Source organism: Amblyraja radiata, chromosome 18, assembly GCF_010909765.2.
Source record: "Amblyraja radiata isolate CabotCenter1 chromosome 18, sAmbRad1.1.pri, whole genome shotgun sequence".
NCBI lineage: Eukaryota > Metazoa > Chordata > Chondrichthyes > Rajiformes > Rajidae > Amblyraja > Amblyraja radiata.
The window spans coordinates 26,460,926-26,487,529 of record NC_045973.1 but is presented as its reverse complement, the minus strand read 5'-3'; the positions used below and the strand labels follow the sequence as shown (position 1 = coordinate 26,487,529).

General features: G+C 51.0%; 1 protein-coding gene across 5 annotated transcripts; it reads right to left on the bottom strand.

Annotated features, from left to right (window-relative positions):
- Positions 1-1,045: 1,045 nt before the first annotated feature.
- On the bottom strand, positions 1,046-26,281 carry slc41a3 (solute carrier family 41 member 3). Of its 5 annotated transcripts, none has more exons than XM_033036956.1 (11): positions 26,177-26,281; positions 22,195-22,376; positions 11,399-11,506; positions 10,078-10,149; positions 8,134-8,278; positions 7,581-7,727; positions 7,337-7,481; positions 6,526-6,605; positions 4,397-4,531; positions 1,730-1,878; positions 1,046-1,571 (listed from the first exon to the last, which is right to left on the bottom strand). In XM_033036956.1, the coding sequence occupies exons 1-11, from the start codon at positions 26,196-26,198 to the stop codon at positions 1,407-1,409; spliced, it is 1,350 nt and encodes a 449-aa protein (XP_032892847.1). In that variant the 5' UTR covers positions 26,199-26,281; the 3' UTR covers positions 1,046-1,406. The 5 variants fall into 5 exon arrangements, with proteins under 5 accessions (XP_032892847.1, XP_032892850.1, XP_032892848.1 ...); XM_033036959.1 differs by lacking the exon at positions 26,177-26,281 and adding an exon at positions 22,934-23,037; XM_033036957.1 differs by lacking the exon at positions 26,177-26,281 and adding an exon at positions 15,097-15,512 and having other exon boundaries at positions 22,195-22,451.
- Positions 26,282-26,604: the final 323 nt, after the last annotated feature.

Genomic DNA, 26,604 nt, shown 5'->3' with positions numbered 1-26,604 from the left:
GTGTGAATGCACAGTTTTTCAGGGGAATCAAGAACCAGAGAGCATATTTACGATGAGAATGGAAAGATTTAATAGGAACCTGTGGGCAGCTTTTCTACAGAGGGTGGCGGGTGTATGGAGCGAGCTGCCAGAGGAGGTAGTGGAGGCAGGTACTACAATAATATTTAAAGCATTAGAAACAAGGACACAAAGTGCTAGAGTAATTCAGCAGAACAGGCAGCATCTATGGAGAACATAGATAGGTGATGTTTCGGGTTGGGACCTTTCTTCAGATGCTTTGAAGGGTTCTTCAGAACCTCAAAGACATTTGAACAGGTACACAAACAGGAAAGATCTGGAGGGATGCGGGCCAAATGGGACTAGCTTAGATGGGGCATCTTGGTCGAGTTGGCCTGTTTCCGTGCTGTGTGACCCTATAACTGGTAAATTCTCTGTAATGGTTGGGTACATGGATGATTCTTTTTTTTTACTGATGACTGAAAATGTGAACTCGAAAAATATGAATGCAAAGTTGGTGGCTAAAAAATAATCTGAGCCACGATTACAACTGGTGAAATGTTTTTGTAAAAATAAAAGTGATTTTGTACATTTCTGCTTTTCCGGTGGTCTGTCCCCTTCCATTCCGCGGGGGGGGGGGGGGGGGTGGTCGAGTCGCCTCTGTGCTGGGAGATCGAGTGGACATCCAAGCAGGGGGAGGAAGGTGCTACAACTCTGGTCCAGAAGGCAAGGGGTGCGATGTGGTTTCACCGGGTGAATCTGGGGTGGGGGAGGGAAAGGACAGGAAACTCCCCCAGACCAGATTCTATTGAGGGTTAATTGGAGGAGCAGGCAGGCTAAACAAAGGGATTGGGGTGAGGGTCAGTCCTCATAGGTCACACACACACACACACACACACACAGGTCACACACACACACACACACACACACTAATGCTTATATGTTGATTGCTGTACCTTTGAGAGATCTGAAAAGTTTGGTTTGACTTTGGTTATTTAACACAAACAGTTTGAGTCAGCTTGAGAATAAATGTGCAAAGACCACACGAGATGGTGCAAAATAAATATTTACTCTGCGGCGGAGCTGGGAGTGAGCGACATGCCGGCCGGGAGTATGGGCTGTACACCTGGTGGCAAGGGAAACGGTTCGATGACCCCTCATGGCCACTGGCAAACACCGAGGCTGCTTTCACTAGGCACGGGCGTGCAGGGGAGAGGTTGAATGGCCTGTTTCTGTAGCTGAGGGGTTGGTTCTGGGTAGGGGCCTCTCCACCCCCTCCCCCAGCACAGGGCGGTTGTGCACGGGCCCCTGGGGTCAGTGCGGCGCGGTGATCGTGGCGAGATGCGTCCCCAATGTGCGGGCGCGGGGAATGGCCGCTCCATCTCTCTCTCTCTCTCTCTCCCCCGACCTCAACCTTCTGTCACCAGCTTGGCGTAGAAGCAGATTGCGAGGAAGCTGATTCCCAGCAGGTCCCCAAAGGCGGTCAGGTACGGGATGGAAAAGTTGTCGGGATCCAGTCTCAGTTTCCACGCTAGTCTCACCAGCAGCTCCGCGCCGCATAGCAACAGGAACACCTGTCCCCAGGGAGAGAGTAGTCAGTGGCCCCTCCTTCAGTAACGTCCCACACACAGTACTGCCCGTCCCTCAGTGTCCCCACTCCCTCAGTAACCCCCCTCCCTCCCCCCCCCACGCCCCGCTCACAGCGTGGTGCCCCTTCCCCCCCCCCGGGTACCTGGAGCAGGGAGGCGATGAGGTAGAAGACGGTGAAGATGCGGGTGATGGAGGCGTGGCCACCACGCGCCACGTGGATGGTGAAGAGGAAGAGCAGGTGCCCTGGCACCACCAGAAACAACAGCACACGGGCAGAGTTTGAGTTTGGACCTGTGGGGGGTAGAGGGTGTGGTTAATACTCGACAGCACCACCCAATCCTGCTGACTGTCTCAAACCCACCAGCTAGCAACTGTGGGGCAAATGAGAATGCTGTTCATCGATTATAGCTCAGCATTCAACACCATTATACCATCAAAACTGATCACCAAACTCGGTAACCTGGGCATCGACCCCTCCCTCTTCAACTGGATACTGGACTTTCTAACCAACAGGCCCCAGTCTGTTAGGTTAGACAAGCACACCTCTTCAACCCTCACCCTGAACACCGGCGTTCCACAGGGCTGTGTGCTGAGCCCCCTCCTCTACTCCCTCTTCACCTATGACTGCACACCTGTACATGGTACTAACACCATCATCAAGTATGCAGATGTTACAACGGTGATTGGCCTCATCAGCATCAACGATGAGTCGGCCTACAGGGAGGAGGTCCAGCACTTAGCAGCATGGTGCGCTGACAACAACCTGGCCCTTAACTCCAAGAAGACCAAGGAGCTCATTGTAGACTTCAGGAAGTCCAGGGGCGGCACGCACACCCCCATCCACATTAACGGGACGGAGGTGGAACGTGTTTCTAGCTTCAGGTTCCTGGGAGTCAACATCTCCGATGACCTCTCTTGGACCCACAATACCTCAACTCTGATCAAGAAGGCTCACCAGCGTCTCTTCTTCCTGAGGAGACTGAAGAAGGTCCATCTGTCTCCTCAGATCCTGGTGAACTTCTACCGCTGCACCATCGAGAGCATCCTTACCAACTGCATCACAGTATGGTATGGCAACTGCTTTGTCTCCGACCGGAAGGCATTGCAGAGGGTGGTGAAAATTGCCCAACGCATCACCGGTTCCTCACTCCCCTCCATTGAGTCTGTTCAAAGCAAGCGTTGTCTGCGAAGGGAGCTCAGCATCGCCAAGGACTGCTCTCACCCCAACCATGGACTGTTTACCCTCCTACCATCCAGGAGGCGCTACAGGTCTCTCCGTTGCCAGACCAGCAGGTCCAGGAACAGCTTCTTCCCGGCGGCTGTCACTCTACTCAACAACGTACCTCGGTGACTGCCAATCACCCCCCCCCCCCCCCCCCGGACACTTATTATTATTTATTCAAATCATTTGCTATGTTGCTCTTCCAGGGAGATGCTAAATGCATTTCGTTGTCTCTGTACTGTACACTGACAATGACAATTAAAATTGAATCTGAATCTGAATCTGAAATGGTCAGCGAGTCTCACCAGTGCAGGGGAGTCCACCACTAGCAACTCCCCTCCCCCCCCCCCCCCCCCCCCGCAATGTCCCATCTGGACTCCCACCCATTCCCCCCCTCCTCCCACATTCCTTCCTCTGGCTTCACAATTTGCCACTCTGTCTCACAACTGTTGTAGTTTCTTTACTCACACACCTTAATGTCTGGCCTTCATTTCAACCATCTGCCTCTCAAACACCCCGCTCGCACGTGTCCACATATTACCTGCCCCTCCCCTCTCTCAGCTTTCTTCCCCCCCTCCCCCACCACCCCCAATCTGTCTGAAGAAGGGTCTTGACCCAAAACGTCACTTGGCCCATGTTCTCTCCAAAGATGCTGCCTGGCTCTCTGAGTTACTCCAGCACTTTGTCTTTTTGTGTAAACCAGCATCTGCAGTTCCTTTTTACTACATAAGAAAGTTCGGCATGTCTACAGGTGCATCGTGGAAAGCATCCTATCGGGATGCATCATAGCTTGGTTTGGGAACTGCTCTGCCCAAGACTGCAACAAATCACAGAGAGTTGTGGATGTAGCACAGTCCGTCACACAGACCAGACTCCCCACCATCGACTCCATCTACACTTCACGCTGCCTCGGGAAAGCAGCCGACATCATCAAGGACCACTCACGCCCCGGTCATTCCCTCTCCTATTGGCCAGAAGATACAAAAGCTTGAAAGTGCGCTCCACCAGACTCAGGACTATCTTTTTCCCCGCTGTTATCAGACTACTGATCGGTCCAACCATAAACTAGGGTCTAGACCCGATCTTCCAACCTACCTCAGCATGGACTTTGAGCTTTTTTTAATCTGCACTTTGCCTGTAACTGTCTTTCCTGTTTTCTCTTTGCTCTACCTGTTTGTACTTGCGTTCGGTTTGGTTGTACTCATGAACTGACTGATTTAACTGGAGAGCACGCAGTTTTTCACTGAATCTCCGTACACACAACAGTAATAGACCAATACTTTTGAGAATGGCCGCACTGAACACAGTTGCTGGGTGTGGACAAGGAGTTGTAGGGGGAGGATTTGGGGATCGGATTAACTGCAGTTGAATGGGGGGGTAGTGGGGGGGGGGGAGGGGAGGAGGAGTGTGAGAAACGCAGGGGAAGGAGGATGAGGGGGGGAAAAATGGAGGGGTTATGGAAAACAGACAGGAGGGGCGGGAGAGATGTGAGAATCAGAGGACATAAGGGGAGGGCGAAATGCGGTGGAGAGGGCAAGGGGAGCCGCGTGGCAGGATGAGGGCACTCCCCACCCTGGTGAGACCTACCTGAGCGCAGGAAGATTTGGCAGACGTTGGGACACAGCTCCTGCATGCCTTGCGGCAGTTCTCCCGGAATGCTGCTCTGGTGCAGGTAGGTGGAGATGCGACTAGCCTGGATCGCCACCAGGTTCCCGCCGACTCCTGAGGGGGAGGGGCAAAGGTAGAAGGTCAGGGGTGGAGTGTCAGCCCCGGCCAACGCGTGCATCAGACCGTCGGAGCGTGAAGCAGCAGGACATTCAGCTCATCGAGCCCATTCTAGCCCTCGGTACAACCCCAACCATCCCCAGCTCCCACCTCTCCTTGAAGTACAACATTCAACTTGAACACAGAATAGTAAAAACATTGAAAATAGGTGCAGGAGAAGGCCATTCGGCCCTTCGAGCCAGCACCGCCATTCACTGGAATTTAGAAGGATGAGAGGGTTTCTTATAAAATTATAAAATTCCTAAGGGATTGGACAGGGTAGATGCAGGAAAAATGTTCCCGATGTTGGGAGAGTCCAGAACCAGGAGTCACAATTTAAGGATAAGGGGTAGGCCATTTAGAACTGAGATGAGGAAAAATGTTTTCACCCAGAGAGTTGTGAATCTGTGGAATTCTCTGCCACAGAAGGCAGAGGAGGCCAATTCACTAGATGTTTTCAAGAGAGATAGATTTAGCTCTTGGGGTCTGAAGAAGGGTTTCGGCCCGAAATGTTGCCTATTTCCTTCGCTCCATAGATGCTGCTGCACCCGCTGAGTTTCTCCAGCATTTTTGTGTACCTTAGCTTTTAGGGTTAATGGAATCAAGGGATATGGGGAGAAAGCAGGAACGGGATACTGAATTTGGATGATCAGCCATGGTCACATTGAATGGCGGTGCTGGCTGGAAGGGCCGAATGGCCTACTCCACCTATTTTCTATGTTTCTGCTTGACAATATCTTTACTATAACATGGTGCCCAAAACTGAACACAATACTCTGTATAACTGCAACATGACCTCCCAACATCTATACTCAATACACTACAAAAATACACCATCATCAGTCAGAAGACTGACCCGAAACGTCACCTATCCATGTTCTGCACAGATGCTGCCTGACCTGCAGAGTTATTCCAGCACCTTGTGTTTTTTTTTGTAAACTGGGATCGGCCCACTGCCTCACCGTTGATCTCCCGTTCACATTAGTTTGATGTTATTCCACTTTCTCATCCACTCACTAAACACTAGGGGCAATTTACAGAAGACTAATTAACCTACAAACCCACACATCTTTGGAATGTGGAAGGAAACCAGAGCACCCGGAGGAAACGCACGCTTCACAGAGAGAAACATAGAAAATAGGTGCAGCAGTAGGCCATTCGGCCCTTCGAGCCTGCACTGCCATTCAATATGATCATGGCTGATCATCCAACTCAGTATCCTGTACCTGCCTTCTCTCCATACCCCCTGATCCCTTTAGCCCCAAGGGCCACATCTAACTCCCTCTTAAATATAGCCAATGAACTGGCCTCAACTACCTTCTGTGGCAGAGAGTTCCAGAGATTCACCACTCTCTGTGTAAAAAATGATTTTCTCATCTCGGTCCTAAAGGATTTCCCCTTATCCTTAAACTGTGACCCCTTGTCCTGGACTTCCCCAACATCGGGAACAATCTTCCTGCATCTAGCCTGTCCAACCACTTAAGAATTCTGTAATTTTCTATAAGATCCCCCCTCAATCTTCTAATTGAAGGTGCAAATTGCATACACAGACAGCACCTGAGGTCACGGTTGAACCAGGGTCTCTGGCGATGCGAGGCAGCGGTTCTACCCACTGCAGTTGTGCCAGCTACAGATTCCAGCTGCAATAACTACACAAAATAGAGCAGTGCAGAAACAGGCTCTTTGGCCCACCGTATCAGTGCTGAGAGTGGGCTGTCATGTTTTATGTTTCATAACAGGAAAATAGGAATGTTTCTATGTATCTATCTATCTCCTGTGGCAGCTCGTTCCATACTCCCACCACTCTCTTTGTGAAAAAAGTCTGTACATCTTTCCCCTCTCACCATAAACCAATGTCTCCTGATTCTCCTCCCCTTAGTTTTAGTTTAGTTTAGCTTAGTTTTAACTGAGCTGATTGTCACGTGTTCTGCTAACCTGATGGGTGAACTCACCGTTGATGACAGGTGTGAACACGGCCATTCCCTGAAACCGCGGGTCTGTGATCATCTTGTCCAGGATCAGACCCCCGCAACTGCAAAACATTCACCAGTGGAGACGTTTGATCAGTGAAAGGATTGCCTCGAAAAACACTCCAACTAACCCTCCCCGGCCGGGAGAGTGTGTGATAGGGGTGAGTGTGGGTGTGATGGGGGTGTGAGTGTATGGGTGTGTGTGTGTGATGGGGGGGTGTGTGTGTGTGTGTGTGTGTGTGTGTGTGTGTGTGTGTGTGTGTGTGTGTGTGTGTGTGTGTGTGTGATGGGGGGAGTGTGTGTGTGTGTGATGATGGGTGTGTGTGTGTGATGGGGGGAGTGTGTGTGTGTGTGTGATGGGGGGAGTGTGTGTGTGTGTGAGATGATGGGGGTGTGTGTGTGTGTGTGTGAGATGGGGGGTGTGTGTGTGTGTGTGATGATGGGTGTGTGTGTGTGATGGGGGGAGTGTGTGTGTGATGGGGGGAGTGTGTGTGTGTGTGGTGGGGGAGTGTGTGTGTGTGTGTGTGTGTGTGTGTGTGTGTGTGTGTGTGTGTGTGTGTGTGTGTGTGATGTAGGGTGTGTGTGTGTGATGCAGGGGGCGTGTGTGTGTGTGTGTGATGTAGGGTGTGTGTGCGTGATGCAGGGGGCGTGTGTGTGTGTGTGTGTGTGTGTGTGTGTGTGTGTGTGTGTGTGTGTGTGTGTGTGTGTGTGTGTGTGTGTGTGTGTGTGTGTGTGTGTGTGTGTGTGTGTGTGTGTGTGTGTGTGTGTGTGTGTGTATATATGTGGGACCCACCTGCTGATCAACATGGCCACCAGGACGGGTTGCCAGCCAGTCTGCAGCACCTCTCGGCTCGAGCTGTTCCGCCGGGCGATCAGCAGCCACACTGGCGTCACCGTGATCAGGAGCCCGCACACCGCGGGAGCCAGGTAGGTTATGTCTGGAGACAGGGGCGGCAGTCAGACCCTCCCTCACTCAGTATGGCCCCTCCCACACCGCCCCCGGGCCCCCCCCCCCCACCTACCCCTCCCCCACCTACCGGCGTACTGGTACAGGGTGCTGCTGATCGCTGCCAGCAGGGAGAGGGTGACCAGGTCGCCGAGGCTGGCGGCGATCGGCGTGGCAACGTTGTCTGGGTTCACCCCCACCTTCCGTGAGCCCAGGATCACCGCGACCATCACCAGACCTGGGGGCAGGGGGAGAGGGAATGGGGGAGAGAGGTTGAGAAGGGGGGGGGGAAGAGTAGGTAGGAGGGGTGGGCAAAGTGGGGGGGGTAATTCAAGGAGACCTGTCACTGGCCCAATGCTCCCATCATGTGGTCACCGGTGGAACTGCAGTGGGTGGAAATTCAGCGGGAGAAATGTCTTCCCTCTCCTCCCCCCCTCTATATCCGGGCGGGGGGGGAGGGGGGTGGAGTGAGGGGAGTGGGCGCGGGGGCGGGTGAAGTTCAGGGGGATGGGGTCAGGGGTCACGTACCTAGGATCAGCGTGGTGTTGGCGCTGCTAGCACTGGGGGGGAGGGGGGGGGGGAGAGGGGAGGAGTGTGTGCGTAAGGGGGCATGGGGTGAGGTTTGTGGGGCTGGGGTCACGTACTTAGGATCAGCGAGGCGATGAAGGCGGTACTGGCGCTGCTGGCACAGAGCAGGATGGCGCGGTTGAGCTCGATGTTGCCCCCAGAGATCGAGCCCAGGGTGATGGCCACCACTGCCGAAATTAACCCCACCACCGTGGACTGGAGCTGTGGAGACACGCAGGTCAGCACACGCTGCACATACATGCACACAGCATGTGAACATACACATGGCACATGTACATACTGTACTCGTACAAGCCCATAAGTACATACACATAGAACATTAACATACGCACGGCACATGTGCATGCACACACATGGCTCATACGCATACATACTACACGTGAACATGCACAAGCATGGCCCATATACCATTACACAGATATACATGGCATGCGTACATACACATGTTATGTGTACATGGACACATGTATACAGCACACATTTGGCACATATACTCCTTCAGATACACATTGCGCATGTACACACACACACATATGTACACACAGCACGTGTACACGCCCACACGTACGCACAAACTCCAACGACTCTTCCCAACGTCTACAGGTGCATCGTAGAAAGCATTGTATCGGGATGCGTCACAGCTCGGTTTGGGAACAGCTCTGCCCAACACCGCAGGAAGTCGCAGAGAGTTGTGGATGTAGCCCAGTCCGTCACACAGACCAGACATCCCCACCATCAACTCCATCTACACTTCACGCTGCCCCGGGAAAGCAGCCGACATCATCAAGATCCACTCATATCCCGGTCATTGCTTCTTCTTCTCGCTCCCGTCCGGCTGAAGGTACAGAAACTTGAAAGCCTGCACCACCAGACTCAGGAACAGCTTCTTCCCCTCTGTTACCAGGCCTCCATAATCTAGGGTAATGTTCAATTCACCGCTACCCCATTGTGGACATTGGACTTTGTCACTGGAACTGATGAGCTACAATGCTGAGAACTATATTCTGCACTCTGTATCTTCCCCTTTGCTCTACCTATTGCACTTAAGTTTGAACTGTTGTATTTATGCATGGTATATCTGATCTGATTGGATAGCATGCAAAACAAAGCTTCTCACTGTACATCGGTGCATATAAATGTACACAAATATACAAACAGCAAGCGTAGATGTGTACACTCACAGCACATATGTGTTCACACACAGCACATGAGCATGTACACACCCGAAACATGCAGATGTACACAGACAGCACACATATACACACACTGGCAGACATAAAATACCTGTATATACACATGCAAGTAAAACACGCAGAATGCCCATGTGGCCATGTACTTGTAGAGACAAAGAACTGCAGATGCTAGTTAATACACAAAAGGGCACAAAGTGCTGGAGTAACCCAGTGAGTCAGGCAGCATTTCTGGAGAGCACGGAATGGTGATGTTTCAGGTTGGGACCCTTCATGAGTCTGAAGTGTCCCGTCCCGAAACGTCACTTATCCATGTTCTTCAGAAAAGCTGCCTGACCTGCTGAGTTACTCTAGCACAATAAACTCTCGTTACTCCAGACCTCTTTACAATGTATTTTGGTTATAACGGACTGTCTCTTTAAGAACACAGGCTGCTGGTTACACTGTGGAGGCCATTGAGATTGACATTTCCTTCCACACATAACTCTATCAAACAATGTAACACACATCCTGTGGTATTTTTAGCTTGCAGTAACAAAAAAACAACTTTGTATATGAAAATAACTCGTTTCACGGAGTGTCTGCAAGATGGTTGCAGTGAATCGCTTACTCGGTTATACTCGGACAATCGGCAATAGCAAACACTGGTCCCACCCTCCCTCCGAGGGTTTACGTGTCCACATTGTGGCTGAAGACACGCACCGGGGATGGGGATGGGGCAGGGGACGGGAGACCGGGGGCCGTGGGCAGGGGACGGGAGACTGGGGGCCGTGGGCAGGGGGCCGGGGGCGAGGGGGTTCCGTGCCCTACCTGTATGACGGCCAAGTTGCTCGTCACCAGCAGCCAGCAGTCAGCAGCAGAGTCCAGTTTCCCAGTGTTTGCCTGTGACAGTAACAGCGCACAGTGTCAGTCAGCACCGGGGCTCAACACCTCCCACCCCCCCGCACTTGCCCCACGACCCTCGAAACCTCACCGACACAAAATGTAACTCAGCAGGCAGTTCTCTCTAAACCTTCCCTATCAATGTTTCAATTATACTTTGCTGTCACATGTACCTAGGTACAGTGAATGGCTTTGTCTTGCATACAACCCAGTAAGACCATACAGCAGACCTCAAGTAAGGCAAGGTAAACAAAGATCAGTGATAAACCTACAAATAGTTACAAAAAAGACGTACTTTAGAAAGATGCGGAGGAATTTCTTTAGTCAGTGGGCGGTGAATCTGTGGAATTAATTGCCACAGATGCTGTGGAGGCTGTCATTGGGTATTTTAAAAGTGGATATTAACAAATTGTTGATTAGTGTGGGTGTCAGGGGTTATGGGGAGAAGGCAGGAGAATAGAGTTGAGAGGGAAAGGTAGATCAGTCATGATTAAATGGCGGAGTAGACATGATGGCCTAATTCAGCTCCTATAACTTATGAACAGTTAATCAGACAGTTTTATCTCGTGCTCGCAGCGGCGATCCAGGCTTGCGCCACACCTCGAAGGGCCTGTTCCTGTGCTGGACCAAAGATCTTATAGCGGAGGATCTTTGTGCTGTACTGTTCTATGTAAATCTTTCCCCTCTCACCTTAAACCTATGACCTCTGGTTTTTGATTCTCCTACTCTGTGTAAAATACTGTGTGTTTACCCCATCTATTTGCTTCATGATTTTATACACCGCTATAAGATCACCCCTCAGCCTCCTACGCTCCAAGGAGTAAGATCCCAACCTCAGGGTGCAGGTGAGATTCACCAGAATGTGGTCTGGAATGAAGGGCTATGGTTGAAGGCTGAGATTATCCTCACTGGAGTGTAGGAGGCTAAGGGGTGGTGGTGGAGGCAGATACGACAGTAGCGTTTGAAAGGCTTCTAGATAGGTACATAGGATACGCAGGGAATAGAGGGATATGGATTACGTGCAGGCAGTGGAGATTAGTTTAACAGCATGGATGTTGTGGGCTGAAGGGCCTGTTCCTGTGCTGTACTGTGACACATGCCCAATATATTTCCAAAAGGGATGTCCCATCAACATCTTATCCAAATGATGGCTGGCACCCAAGGGTGACATTGGGCTCGGGGTCCGGATGACGGCTGATGGACAAGCGACTGCCCTGGGGAGAGGTCAGAGGTCGGAGGGGTCACTCACCGCTGTGGACAGCCGGGACGCCAGGGTCATCTCCAGGTTGCCCTTCAGCCCCACCAGGGCAGGGGCTAGGATGAAGATTTCGGACATTGCCTTGAACACCGGCCAGTGCTAGGGAGAGTGGGGGAGGAGAGAGGTGAGAGGTTAGTGACTGGCCGTCCACCCGTCCCCACGGCAACCCTCCGCCCGCAATCATCAGGACCCTCCGCCCGGCCCCAGAAACCTCCAGCCTGGCTGCTGCCGTTCCATGTAGACCAGGCGTGGATGGGTCTCCTGAGGTTCATAAAGACGGAGCAGAATTACACCATTCGGCTGATCAAGTCTACTCCACCATTCAACCATGGCTGATCTACCTTTCCCTCACAACCCCATTCTCCTGCCTTCTCCCTGTAACCCCCGACACCCATACTAATGAGGAATCTATCTATCTCCACCTTAAAAATACCCATTGACTTAGTCTCCACAGCCTTCTGTGGCAATGAATCCCACAGATTCACCACCCTCTGACTACAGAAACCCTTCCTCATCTCCCTCTCCAACACCTGGGGTCTCCTCACTGCAGGCAAGGGCATCCACCCTGCCAACAGACAGAGATCATTTGTGGGGGGAGGGGGGGGGGTTTGAGTCAATGCTTCCATCTCCCTTCCCGTCCCCCACCCACAACAAGTCCACTCGCGAGGTAGGCCCAATCCCAACTATCCACATCATTGACAACATGAAAGCATCCAAGAAACCTTAAGGGCCTGTCCCACGAGCATGCGACTCCATGCGGCAAGCGCAACCTAACATGGTTGCTTGAGCCGTACGGCCTCGCGGGGCCGGTCCCACTTTGATTGCCGGAGCCGTATGGAGTTGTGCGGAGCTGGTCCCGACATTGCGCGGGGTTCCGAAAAACTGACCGTGTTCAAAAATTCTGCGCGGCAATGGCCTGCCGGCCCGCAGCCGCCTCGACGCCATACGCACCGCCTCGACGCTGTACGGCATGCGCGAACTTCCCGCGGACTTCGCTCGAACTTCACATCACTCACTCGAACTCCGCGCGGCCCCCGCTTCCGGTTTGGTCGCGCTTGCCGCATGCAGGTCGCATGCTCGTGGGACTGGCCCTTAAGGGAAAGTTCAGTACATCTCCAACTACTCTCACCAACATCTACAGATGCACCAGAGGAAGAATCCTATCGGGATGCATCACAACTTGGTTTGGGAACTGCTCTGCCCAAGACTGCAACAAATCACAGAGTTGTGGATGTAGCCCAGTCCATCACACAGACCAGACTCCCCACCATCGACTCCATCTACACTGCACGCTGCCTCGGGAAAGCAGCCAACATCATCAAAGACTTTCAAAGTCATTTGTTCTTCTACCTGCCCCCGTTGGGCAGTAGGTATAGAAGCTTGAAAGCGCACATCACCAGGCTCAGAAATAGCTGCTCCCCCTCTGATATCAGACTCCTGAACAGTCTTTTCATAAACTTGCATTCACCTCTATCCATTGCGGACATTGGACTTTGTCTATGGAACTGATGCGCCACAATGCTGAGAACTATCATCTCCACTCTGTATCTCCCCCTTTGCTCATTGTTCTTGAGTATGAACTGATAGTATTATCTGATGTCATTGGATCGTACGCAAAACAAAGCTTTTCCCTGTATCTCAGTACAAGTGACAATAATAAACCTAAATCAGAGGAATACTGGCTACTATTTTATCACAACCCCTGGGCATCCCAAAGTGCTTCACAGGACAGTAAATGCACCCAACATAGACAGACTACTGCACACAGCAAGTCTCCCAGAATGCAGCAAGACAATGGAACAGAACACTATCCACTGTCTACAGGTGTACGGTAGAGAGCACACTGACTGGTTGCATCACGGCCTGGGTCAGCAACACGAACGCCAGGAGCGAAGGAGACTACAGAGAGTGATGGACACTTCCCGGCCCACAACCTCACCACCATCCAAGGCATCTACAGGAGGCTCTGCCTCAAAAAGGCAGCCGGCATCATCACAGACCCACACCATCCTGGCCACGCTCTCATCTCGCTGCTACCGTCGGGAGCCTGAGAACCGTGACCTCCAGGTTCAAGAACACCTTCATCCCAGCAACCATCAGCTCTTGAACACTGCACAACACTAACCGCAGCAACTGTGATCTTCTATGGACTGTGTCTTGGGTGGGTATGCGGACTTCAGTTTTTGCACTATTATAGTTTCCCAGTGTCAGTTATTAATTTATTGTATTATTGATTATTATATATTTACTTGCATGTTATTGTGTTTATGTGTCTGTTAAACCACAAGAAGTAAAACATGTCTGTGGTGTTAACATTAAAGAGTGCATTACTGTCTTTGGTTTTGCACTATTCTGGTTACCTAATATTACGATTATCAATTTATTGCATTGTTGAGAATTCTTCATTTATCTGCATGTTATTGTGTTTACAATCCTGTTAAGCTGCTGCAAGTAAGAATTTCACTGATTCACATATGACAATTGTGACTCTTAGTGTTTGACCCGTCTCCCTTGAAACCTTTCCTATCCATGTACCTCTCCAAATGCCTTTTACATGTTGTTATTGTACATGCCTCAACTATCTCCTCTGGCAGCTCATTTCATATGCCCACCACCCTCTGTAAGAGAGAGACAGGGAGAGAGAGACATGAAGAGGGTGGTCATGAAAAGGAGAATGAGAAGGCAAAGGGGAGAGATAACGAGGGAGAGTGTTTGAAACACTGTAAGGGTCAATAGAATACGAGTCAAGTTGTGAGAATATGGCGGCACAGTGTGCAGCGGGTGGAGCCGCTGCCTTCCTGCACCAGTGACCCGGGGTTCGTTCCTGACTTTGGGTGCTGTCAGTGTGTGGAGTTTGCACGTTATCCCTGTGACCACATGGGTATCCGCCCACATCCCCCCAAAAACGTGCAGGTCTGTAGGTTAATTGCCCCTTTGTAACTTTCCCCTAGTGTGTAGGGAGCGGATGAGAAAGTGGGACAACATAGAACTAGTGTGAAGGGGTGGTCGGCGTGGACTCAGTGGGCCAAACTGCCTGATTCCACGCTGCATCTCTGAACTAAACCAAAACATTTCATCAGCAAATGTCAGCAACCTAAATGCAGACGCAGTCACACCTCAGACACACCATTCCTATGCTGTAAATAGAATTCAACTTCCAGAGAAAGAGGCAACGTGACGTTTGTTGGGGGGGGGGGGGGGGGTGTGGTGGCAAGGTGGGCGGGAGAGAGTCGCCACTTTGGACATTAACAGGCAATTGGTCAAGTTAGTCCAGGCTTAAACCCCCCCCCCCCCCCCCCAAAACATAATCACTGCCGTTAAACCAGAAATAGTTTGGTTTTCACCAGAATCTCAGGATCCAAACAGCATCATAGTGTTGGGGAGTGCAGTACTGTGGGAGGGGCAGTACTGAACAAGCACCTCGGTGCCCAGTTAATACTGGTTGTGAGGCCACCAACCCCTTTAGCCTGTGCTATCCCATCTTCAATACCTTGTTACCTGCTGCACACAATCCCTGATTTTAAATGTTCAAGCTCAGTCCGTGGCAGATTACAGATAGAATGTTCCGGATCCCTGTGTGCCACCACCCCAGGACTTCCCACCCTCCCTGGTGCTACCACATTAGCCCCCCCCACCCACACGGTCTCGGTGTCGGCCTCGGGTGGAGCGCGGTCTGCAGGAATACCCACTTGCACAATGTCCATGACGATTCCGGCCGCCACCATCCCGACTCCGGCCAGCAGGAAGGGCAGGAGGATCTGGGAGATCAAGGAGAAGCCGGTCTCCGGCTGGAAGCCCGGTGGGTATTTGGCGAGGCGGCAGGTGAACTCGCGTAGACGCCCTTCGTTGAACCACAGCTGGAGTCTGAGCTGCTTCACATACATGGTTCTCCCGCCACCGGGTGGCGAACTAGCCCATGGCCACCAGCTCCTTCCCCCTCAGACGCTGCTCGACCAGGGGGTGACCCGGCCAGGATTGGACCTCCTGACCCCCGGTGATGGCTTGACCAGCTGCAGCACGGGTCTGCACGGGCGCTGCCTCTGGGAAAACGTCCCCAGCAACCCACTCCAGGGTGACTCTGCCCTTCGCTGGGAGATCAGAGGATCTGACGAGTTACACAGAGATTAAACTAGAATTCGCCCTCTGTCCCTCCCTCTCACTCTGTCTGTCACCTCATCTCTCCCTCTCTCTCTCTCTCTGTCCGTCCCACTCTCACTGACCCCCCCTCTCCCTGTCACTCTCTCTCCGTGTCACTCTCTCTCTCTGTCCCTCTCTCTCTCTGTCCCTCTCTCTCTCTGTCCCTCTCTCTCTGTCCTTCTCTCTCTCTGTCACTCTCTGTCTCTGTCACTCTCTCTCTCTGTCCCTCTCTCTCTCTGTCCCTCTCTCTCTCTCTCTGTCCCTCTCTCTCTGTCCCTCTCTCTCTGTCCCTCTCTCTCTCTGTCTCTGTCCCTCTCTGTCTCTCTCTCTCTGTCCCTCTCTCTCTCTCCCTCTCTCTCTCTGTCTCTGTCCCTCTCTCTACAATGGCACAGGCTAGGCAGATGAACAGTTCTTATTTCTGTGTTGCAGCCTTGCAGTGAGTCAGACCTGTGCTACATACAGAGAAGCTGTTTGGTTTGCCGTTGGCATGCGGAGAGCAGGAACAGGCGGCTCTGGCCAATTCTGCTGTCTCAGCAGCAGGGCACAGCGTCGAGGCTGGTCTGGATGTACTGGAGGCATTGGAGAGGGGGAAGGTGTTTACCGGAATGCTGCCTGGATTAGAGCATTAAAGCTACGGGGAGAGGTTGGACAGACGGATTGTTCTGTCATGGGCTTCAGAGGTTGAGGGGAGACCTCAAATAAGTATATAAGATTATGTGGTGAGACCAGTTAGAAGTATTCAACAAAAATAAATAATAAATAAATAAAAATGCATATAATAGATGAATAAATGCATTGACAGATTGACAAATAAATAAATAGATAAATATAAATAGACAGGTAAATGGATAAATTATGAACAGTAAATAAATTATAAAATTATACAGAGAGACTGAATAGCTGTATATAAAATTGAAAGGAATAGATAGGGGAGACAGTCAGAACCTTTTCCCCAAGGTGGAAATGTCAAAGACTAGCGGTCATAGGATGAAGGTGAGAGGGGCAAATGTAGATGCGTGGGGCAAGCATTTTTACACCATGGGAGGCAGGGGTGGAGGAGACAGTTACAACAGTGGTGTTTCAGAGACGTTTGGATAGGCACATGAACATGCAGGGATAAGAGGGATATGGATTATGTCCAACAGATGGTGTTGGCATCATGTTCGGCACGGACATCATGGGCCGAAGGGCCTGTTCTTGTGCTGTACTGTTCCGTGCCCTATTCTGGCAGTTTGGGAGAGGGGGGGGGGGGGAGGAGGGCTCAGAACCACAGGAAGATCTCATGGAATCAGAGGGCAAAGGTGGAGAAGGATTCACCCCCCCCCCCCCCCCCCTCCACTCCACTCATTCCCCTACTGTGAAAGCAGCATCACCAACAGATGACTTCAGGCAGGGAGGTGGCCTGGCGGGCCCATTGTTGGTCAGGGAAGGTATGATCTTAAGAGAGATACAATGTGGTGAACTGTGGAACTGGTTAAATGACTAGAGTGGAGGAAGGGGGCAAGGGGGGAGGGGAGGTAGGTTACATTGCCACTTTCTAGCCTGCCTCCCTTCGCTCCCTAACCATGGCTCCATCCCCCCCCCCCCCCACCACCCCCCACACCTGCTTCGCCACCTCCAGCCTCTGACCCCTCCCCTCAGCAGGTCCCAACCCAAAATGTCGACCACCCCTCTGCCTCCACGGACACTGCCCGATCTGCCGAGTCCCTCCAGCATCCTGCCTCTTGCTCCAGGTTCCAGCTATCATTCTCTGGTGCGAATTACACAGTTCTGGAGAAACTCAGCGGGTCAGGCAGCTGTTTAGAGCTAGAGCAGGAAAACAGGCCCTTCGGCCCACCGAGTCCATGCTAACCATCAATCACTAGTTCTATGTTATCCCACTTTCTCACCAACTCCCTACAGGCTGGGGGGGCAATTTATAGAGGGCTGGTCAATCTGCAAACCCGCACACACACATTTTTGGGATGTGGGAGGATACTGGAGCACCCGGAGGAAACCCACACAGTCACAGGGAGAACTGTACACTAATATCATCCTACACACACTAGGGCCAATTTTACAATTGTACCAAAGCCAATTAACCTGCAAACCTGAACGTCCTTGGAGTGTGGGAGGAAACCGGAGCACCTGGAGAAAACCCCCGCGGTCACAAGGAGAAGGTGCAAACTCCGTCTGCCAGCACCCGTAGTCAGGATTGAACCCGGGTCTCTGGCACTGTAGGCAGCAACTCTATCGCCGTGCCACCATGCCACCCCAAGCTAACCCCCCCTTGATGAATGCTCCTGCATTATCTGAAGGAGCCCACACTGACCAAGGCGGCTGAGTCCTGACGGACATAATGGGCAGACTTGGCAGCAGCGGGTAGTACAAGGAATCAACTGTTGTCAAACGAATCTGACCGAGAGTGCCTGCTCCAGTGAGGGGTGTGGTGGGCGGCCCTGAGCACAGGCAAGGGGTTGCACAACATCCCGTGTGGCCGTGTGGACCTGTTGGTGGGGGGGGGGGCGGGGGGGGGGGGATCCCCAGCGACCCGCGACACAAATCTAAACAATCTATGACATCACACCGGCAGCTTGCTGATTGGATGGACACAACTAATGCCTGGGCCTCTGGTGACACAGCAAACTGCAGATGCTGCTTTACAAAAAAAGACACAAAGTGCTGGAGTAACTCAGCAGATCAGGCAGCATCTGTGGTGGACATTTCAGGTCAGGAGGACCCTTCCTCAGACTAGTCATGTGTGGGAAGGAACAGCAGATGCTGGATTATACCGAAGATAAACACAAAGTTATGGAGTAACTCACCAGGTCAGGCAGAGTCTCTGGGGAACATGGTTAGGTGACGTATCAGGTCGGGACCCTTCTTCAATGGAACAATGGACAGGGATGCCTGTCCACCATTTGGCTACACGCTAATCTTGTCACAAAGTGGTGGTGGTGGGGGGGGGGGAGAACAATGGAGCACCCAGTGTGGGGGGGGGGCTGCCGTGGGGTGGGGGGGACAAAGGAGGAGCTGGCAGTGTAAAATGAAAAATGAAATACAAGCTACTGTGGATGCTGGTTTAAAACACAATTTGCTGGAGTAATCCAGCGTGTCACGCAGCATCTCTGGAGAACATTTCAGGTCGGGATCCTTGTTCAGATTACTCACCTATCATAGAAACATAGAAAATCGGCGCTGGAGTAGGCCATTCAGCCCTTCGAGCCAGCACCGCCATTCAATATGATCAAGGCTGATCATCCAAAATCAATACCCCATTCCTGCTTTCTTCCCATATCCCTTGATTCCGTTAACCCTACGAGTTATATCTAATTCTCTTTGAAAACATCCAGTAAATTGGCCTGCACTGCCTTCTGTGGCAGAGAATTCCACAGATTCACAACTCTGGGTGAAAAGGTTTTTCATCATCTCAGCCCTAAATGACCTACCCCGTATTCTTAAACCGTGACCCCTGGTTCTGGACTCCCCCAACATTGGGAACATTTTTCCTGCATCTAGCCTGTCCAATCCCTTAAGAATTTTATATGTTTCTATAAGATGCCCTCTCATCCTGCTAAATTCCAGTGTATATAACCCCAGTCAACCCATTCTCTCCATGTTCTCCAGACATGCTGCCTGACCTACACTGAGCTGCCAGAGGAATTGGTTGAGGCAGGTAGAATAACAATCCTTACGAGACATTTGGATAGGGAAAGACAGAGTACTGGAGTAACTCAGCGAGTCAGGTAGCATCTCTGGAGAACATGGGAAGGTGACTTTTTTTTAATAGTTTAGTGCTGTTTGTTGAACTACAACTTATGTTCAGACTTATTATTGTCACGTGTACCGAGGTACAGTGAAAAGCTTTGTTTTGCATGCTATCCAAACAAAACAGATAATACAGTGTATAATCAGGTCAAACTCAAGTATAACAGATGGAGCAAAGGGGAAGATACAGAGTGCAGAATATGGTTTTCAGCATTGTAGCGCATCAGGTGCTGCCAGACTATAAAAAAAACAATTTAATTAATGCTGTTAAACTGGAAAGAGTGCAGAGAAGATTTACGAGGATGGTACTTGGACTCAGGGGCCTGGGCTACAGGGCGGGGCTGGGCAGGCTAGGACTTTATTCCTTGGAGCGCAGAAGGATGAGAGGTGGTCTTATAGAGGTGTACAACATCATGAGGGGAATAGCTAGGATGAACGCACACTGTTTTACAGGGGAATCAATAGACATAGGTTAAAGGTTAGAGGGGAAAGATTTAATCGCGATATTTTTCACACAGAAGGTGGGGGGTGTATGGAACGAGCTCGCAGAGGATATAGCTGAAGCAGGTAGAACAACAACATTTAAGAGACATTTAGTCAGGGAAAGACACAAAGTGCTGGGGTGACTCAGCGGGTCAGGCAGCATCTCTGGAGAACATGGATAGGTGACGATTCTGGTCAGCACCCTTGTTCAGACAGGTACATGGATCGGACAGGTTTAGGGGGATATGGGGAGAAAGCAGGAACGTGGGGGGGGGTACTGATTTTGGCTGCTCAGCTATGATCCCAGTGAATGGCGGTGCTGGTTCAAAGGGCTGAATGGCCTCCTCCTGCACCTATTTTTTATGTTTCTATCTCAGGCAAACAGGCGAATGGGACTGTTAGATGGAGTATGTTGGTCGGCATGGATGAGTTAGGCTGAAGGCCGATTTTCGTGCCATACTTGGGGGTCAATTTTCTTCCCTAAAAAATAAACTGTATTCAGAATTTACAAAAGGAAAACTGCTGATACTTCATACATTCTCGGTGTCCACACATTCAACAGTGTCGTACTCAGTAGTGTTCACACCTATCTTTAAACAAAACACCCTTGCCATTCATATGGCCCCCTAGGGTGCTATCCCTTCCCCTGTTTGAGGGGTGACCCACTGGCCCCCCCAATGTCCAGCTACGGAAGGACCCTAGACTGTGGTCCTCCCCCACGGAGCCCTGGTGTTGTCTGCACCGAGCTTCAGTGCGTCCCTCAACACGAACTCCTGCAGTCTGGAGAGGGCCAGTCGGCAACATTCCCTGAAGGACATCTCGCTCTGCTGGAAGGTCAACAGGTTTTGGGCATAGAGCATCTTTCACCGAGTTGATGGTCTTCCAGCAGCACTTGATGTTTGGCTCCAAACTTGCCCTGGGAACAGCCCGTAAATCAGAGAGTCCCCTGTTAGGGAGCTGTTTGGGATGTATATGGCAGAACAGTGGTGCAACATTAGAGTTGCTGCCTTACAGCGCCAGAGACCCGGGTTCGATCCTGGCTATCTTCGATCCTGTCTGTACGTAGTTCGTGCGTTCTCCCTGTGACCGTGTGCATTTTCTCCGGGTGCTCTGGTTTTCTCCCACTCTCCAAAAACATAGAGTTTTGTAGGTTGATTGGTTTTGGTAAAAATTGTTAAATTGGGCCGAGTGTGTAGGATAGTGCTAGCGTATGGGGTTGATCACTGGTTAGCGTACACTTGGTGGGCCGAAGGACCCGTTTCCACTCTGTATCTCTGCAGTCTAAAGGGATAAACTGTGACAAGGGCCCCTTGCATCCTTCTCCAGACTCTCTTCACAATAGCACACTCTGCGATAACTGGGTGGGGATGGGGAGGTTTGAAGTCGCTCCCTCTTCAGGCAAGAGGTACAGAAGTGTGAAAACGCACACCTCCAGATTCAGGGACAGCTTCTTCCCAGATGTGATCAGGCAACTGAACCGTCCTATCAATAACTAGCAAGCTGTCCTGAGCTACCATCTACCTCACTGGAGACCCACGGACTGTCTTTATTCATAATTTACTAGACTTTATCTTGCACTAAATGTTACTCCTTTTATCCTCCATCTGTACACTGCTAACAGCTCAGATTCAGATTCAGATTCAGATTCAATTTTAATTGTCATTGTCAGTGTACAGTACAGCTCGAATGTAATCATGTATTGTCTTTCAGGTGAAGATAGACACAAAATGCTGGAGTAACTTAGCGGGTCAGGCAGCATCACTGGAGATTGATAGATGGAGATGTGGAGTCCATAAGGGTCTATTGTTGGCTAGGGAAGTTGTGCTAACGACAGGATACAAGGATGGAAACAGTGGAACTCTATCCGCTGACTGGATAGCACGCAACAAAAAGTTTTTTGCTGTACCTCGGTACATGTGGCAATAAACTAAACTACCAATAAGTATTGCAGCGCATCAGTTCCAGAGGCCAGAGGCAAGTCTCACCCTGGCCACTCCCTCTTCCCCCCTCTCCCATCAGACATAAGTTATTGACGTCTGAAAACGCACACATCTCAAGATTCAGGGACAGTTGCTGTTATCAGGCAACTGAAGCATCCTACCACCAACTAGAGAACAGTCCTGACCTACTATCTACCTCATTGGAGACCCTTGGGCTATCTTTGATTGGACTTTACTGAATTTATCTTGCACTGAATGTTAATCCCTTTATCATGTACATTCTGGACTGCTGGATTATAATCATCTATTATCTTTTCTGTGACTGGTTAGCATGCAACAAAAGTTTTTCACTGTACCTTGGTACACATGACAATAAATAAAGTCAAACAAGTCACGGTTCAATACTGGTTCTCTTGATGGGGATCAGTGCAATACCACGGTACACATGACAATAAACTCAAAAGAAAATAAGGGACTGACCTGAATAATGTCCAACTCAAACCCGGCCAGAACCATGCCTATTCCGGACAACAGATAGGGCAGCGTGACCTGTGAACCCACCGTCCAGGACGTTTCTCCAGCCTCCTCTCGCCCCCGCTCGGGCTGATCCCTGTCCTCAATCTCCCTCCTCCTCCGAATCTTCATGCTTTCCATGGGCGACTCTGTAACACCAGGGAGGGGAATGGGCAGAGTTAGGCACCGGGTGGAGGCTGTTCCTGGGTCTGGTGGGGGCAACAGGACAGTGGGGGGGGGGGGGGGGGGGGAGATGAGCAAGGGAGAAGGGGCAAGGAGAGGGTGGGGGGCAGGGGCGATGGGGAGGTGTGGGGGGGGGGGGAGGGTTGGGCAGGGGTGGAAGAGAATGGGAGAGAAGGAGAGATGGTAGGGGAGGATGGGGCAAAGGATATGAAGAGGTGGCGGAAGGCGGGGGTAAGGGGGAGGAATGGTTGAGGAAGGGGGAAGGCAGGAAGGGGAATGGCAGAAGAGTTGGGGGCGAGGACTGGTTGCAGGTTTGGAGATAAATGAAGGGGGGAGGGGGAAGAAAGGGGTGGAGGCGAGGTTGGTTGAAGGGAGAGGCGGAGAGGGGTGAAAGGGGGTAGAACGAGTGGGTGGGCTTGTCAGAATGCGGTTTTGTTTTTAGGAAGGGGGCGTGGAAGGCAATGGGTATGGGAACCCGGGGGAAGGGGTTGTAGGCGGGGTTGTGGGGTCGGGAGGGGTGCACCGGCCGGCGGGGACAGGGCTGCGCGGCTCCGCACTGAAAAATCCCCAAAAAAAACTTTCACAGAAAGTTTGGCAAAAGTTTTGAAAAGTTCGGGAAAACTTATTTGTAACCTCCGACTCTGGGACATGGTCCACCCCTTCCGCTTCCAGCTCCCACGTCCCACTCCTGAACCACCGCTCCCCTATCCTAACCCCCCCTCATATCCTAACCCCCCCCCCCCCTCCCCTCCCCGCCCCTGTCGCTGCACGCCGCCGGATCTCCGCAGGTCCCTCCTCATTTGAGGCTTTTGAAACTCCCAGTACCTTGCCTCGCCAAAATCCACTCCCTCTGGGGCCGTCCCACAGTAACAGCAGCAAGAACAGGCCCTTTGGCCCCTCTACCCCACCGCCGTTCATCAATCCCATTGCCCTGTTCTATCCCTCAACTCCCTCGGTAATCGGCGCGCAGGGTGGGCTTGGATGAACCAATTTCCAGGACTGATGGATGCGTAATAACGGATCCGTACAGCACGGGTCACAGGCCATTCGGTCCACGTTGTCCACGCCAAGCAAGTTGACTTACTGGGCTTGTCCCATTTGCCTGCATTTGGCCCACATCCTCTAAATGCTTCCTATCCATAGACCTGTCCAAATATCTTTCAATATATAGAGCAAAGAGAGGACATTGATGAGACCACTTTTTTACGCCTTCCATCACAGTGAGGAATGTGGAGGAGTCACTGTGGTGGATGTTAATGTTAAAATGTGTTTTGTGTGTTCTGTTGATTTTTATTTGTTTGTCTGACTTGGCAAATTAAATTCCTCCTATGTTGCAAAACATACTTGGCTAATAAAGTATTATTGTAATTGTCAATATTCATTCTACATATTTTAATTTATCTGTATTGTTCTTTCCTAGTGTTGTGACAATTAACTTAGTGAACCCAGTAAGTTCAGAGGGAGCAAAACACAAAAGTGCTGGAAGAACTCAGTGGGTCAAGCAGCATCTGTGGAGGGAATGGATAGATGACTTTCGGGTTGGGATCCTTCCCCAGTTCACTGGGAGCATGGGATCCCAATCAGTGGAGCTGGGGCCACCATGAGTGGAAAGGAATGGGGCAAACCTTACCCAGTGTGTCAGTCAGAGTCACACAGCACGGGAACAGGCCCTCCTGCCCAACTCACCCATGCCCACCAAGGTGCCCCGCCTAAGCCTGCTCTGTTTTTGCCCTGAGTATAAACATGATACAAATATTGTATTACAGATCGATGAAGACGGTTGTAAAAAAATTGCAGCAGGATCTTGATCGGTTGGGCAGGTGGGCTAAGTAACGGTGGATGGAATTTAATAGTAGATGGGTGGTCAAAAAGGCCTTTGGCACATTAGCAATCATCAGTCAGGGTATTGAGTATAGGCGGGTACACAAAATTGCTGGGGAAACTCAGCGGGTGCAGCAGCATCTATGGAGCGAAGGAAATAGGCGACGTTTCGGGCCGAAACCCTTCTTCAGACTGATGGGGGGTGGGGGGGGGAGAAGGAAAAGGGGAGGAGGGGGAGGAGCCCGAGGGCGGGCGGATGGGAGGGTGGGAGGAGACAGCTAGAGGGTTAAGGAAGGGGAGGAGACAGCAAGGGCTAGCAAAATTGGGAGAATTCAATGTTAATGCCATACGGACGCAAGGTCCCCAGACGGAATATGAGGTGCTGTTCCTCCAATTTCCGCTGTTGCTCACTCTGGCAATGGAGGAGACCCAGGACAGAAAGGTCGGATTGGGAATGGGAGGGGGAGTTGAAGTGCTGAGCCACCGGGAGTTCAGGTAGGTTATTGCGGACTGAGCGTCGGGAGGTCATGTTGCAGTTGTATAAGACATTGGTGAGGCCACATTTAGAGTATTGTGTTCAGTTTTTGACCCCATGCTATAGGAAAGATGTCAAGATGGAAAGGGTGCAGAGAAGATTTACAAAGATTTTGCCAGGACTCAAGGGCTTGATCTATAGGGAGAGGTTGAGCAGGCTAGGGCATTATTCCATTGAGCGCAGGAGGATGAGGGGTGATCTTATAGTGTACAAAATCATGAGAGAAATAGATCTGGTAAATGCACAGTCTTTTGCCCAGAGTAGGGGAATCGAGCACGAAGGGACAGAGGTTTAAGGTGTGAGGGGAAAGATTTAAATGGAACCCGAGAGGTAACTTTTTTTTTTACAGAGAGTGGTGAGTTTTTGGAATGAGCCACCGGAGGAGGTAGTTGAGGTAGGTTTAATAAGCATTTATCAGGTACGTGGATAGGAAAGGTTTCGAGGGATTTGGGCCAAATGCGAGCAAATGGAACTAGCTTGGATGGGGCATCTTGGCCGGCATGGAGAAGTTGGGCCGAAGGGCCTGTTTCAGCAATGTATGATTCTGTGACTCTATTTGTTCATTTGAACCTCTGGATGTTTTTGTGTCATCTTGCATGAAGGAAGACACAAAGTAATTGTATCAGAATTTGTTTATTTTCTTAGAACATCGGAGGTTGGGGGGGGGAGGAGACCTGATAGAATAATTTAAAATCGAGGAAGGCATAAATAGCGGCGAGAGTCAGAACCCTTTCCCCAGGATGGAAATGTCAATGACTAGAGGCAAAGTTTAAGGGAGAAGTATGTGGCAAGTTTTATTACACAGGTGGGTGCCTGGAACGTGCTGCCAGGGGTTGTGGTGGAGGCAGATATGATAGTGGCTTTTAGAGAGTTTTGGATAGGCACATGGAAGTGCAGGGAATGGTGGAATATGGATCACGTGCAGGCAGAGATTAGTTGCTGTCACGTTCAGCACGGACATTGTGGCTGAAGGGCCTGTTCCTATTCTGTGTCTTAATCCATCAGTCCACCTTCCCCCTTTCTATAAAAGTCTGTATCTCCCACATTATGTGTAGAAAGGAACTGCAGATGCTGGTATATACCGAAGACACAACGTGCTGGAGTATCTCAGCGGGTCAGACAGCATCACTGGAGAAAACGTATGGGTGACGATTCAGGTCATGGCACACATTATGTTGGGCATGGACATTATGGGCTGAAGGGCCGGTTCCTGTGCTGTTCTATGTTTCCATCAATGGGACAGCCCCTGTGTGGATGCAAGGGGACTGTTGTGTGTGAAACATATCCAGCCTTGCCTGACCCACTGAGTTCCTCCAGCACTGTGTTTTACCCCACATATCCTGACTGTTTGCAAGATGCTGCACGACAAAACAAATGAATGACGTAGAACAAAACATAGAGTTGACATACCTTGTGGTGGGATCTTTGCCATTTTGCTGGGCGTTCTACGGCCACAGGTCGTCAAAATGTGGCCAGACCCGCAGTGAATGCTGTCCTGTTGATGGTTTCCTTCTGACCGCTCGAGCTATTTTGGGAGCGTTTCGCATCGGGTTTCAGCATCGTTGGCAAATTGTGGGTCCGTGTACTGAGGGGGGGGGTAGTACTTGAGGGAGGGGCGGTACTGAGCGAGTGCCACACTTTTTTTACAAATACTTTTATTCAGAAAACAAAAACAGAGTATTAACACAATCAAAGGCCTCTTATGTTGACAGTTTACAAACAAACGGTCAACAAATTAATATGTCGCCAACTTTCTCAATAATACACTCGACCTCCCGTGGCGACCAGCATTCACGGAAGGCCTCAAGTCCCCGTGGACACCGCGTGTTCCCTCGCCA

Bases quoted from the DNA above. Each gene is read 5' to 3' on its own strand.
- slc41a3 (XM_033036956.1), bottom strand. From the start codon at position 26,198: ATGGCAAAGATCCCACCACAAG. The intron at 8,279-10,077 runs GTAGGGCACGGA...GTGTCTCCACAG, and splicing joins GCAACTTGGCCGTCATACAG to CTCCAGTCCACGGTGGTGGG. The intron at 1,572-1,729 runs GTACCCGGGGGG...CCCTGGGGACAG, and splicing joins TCATCGCCTCCCTGCTCCAG to GTGTTCCTGTTGCTATGCGG.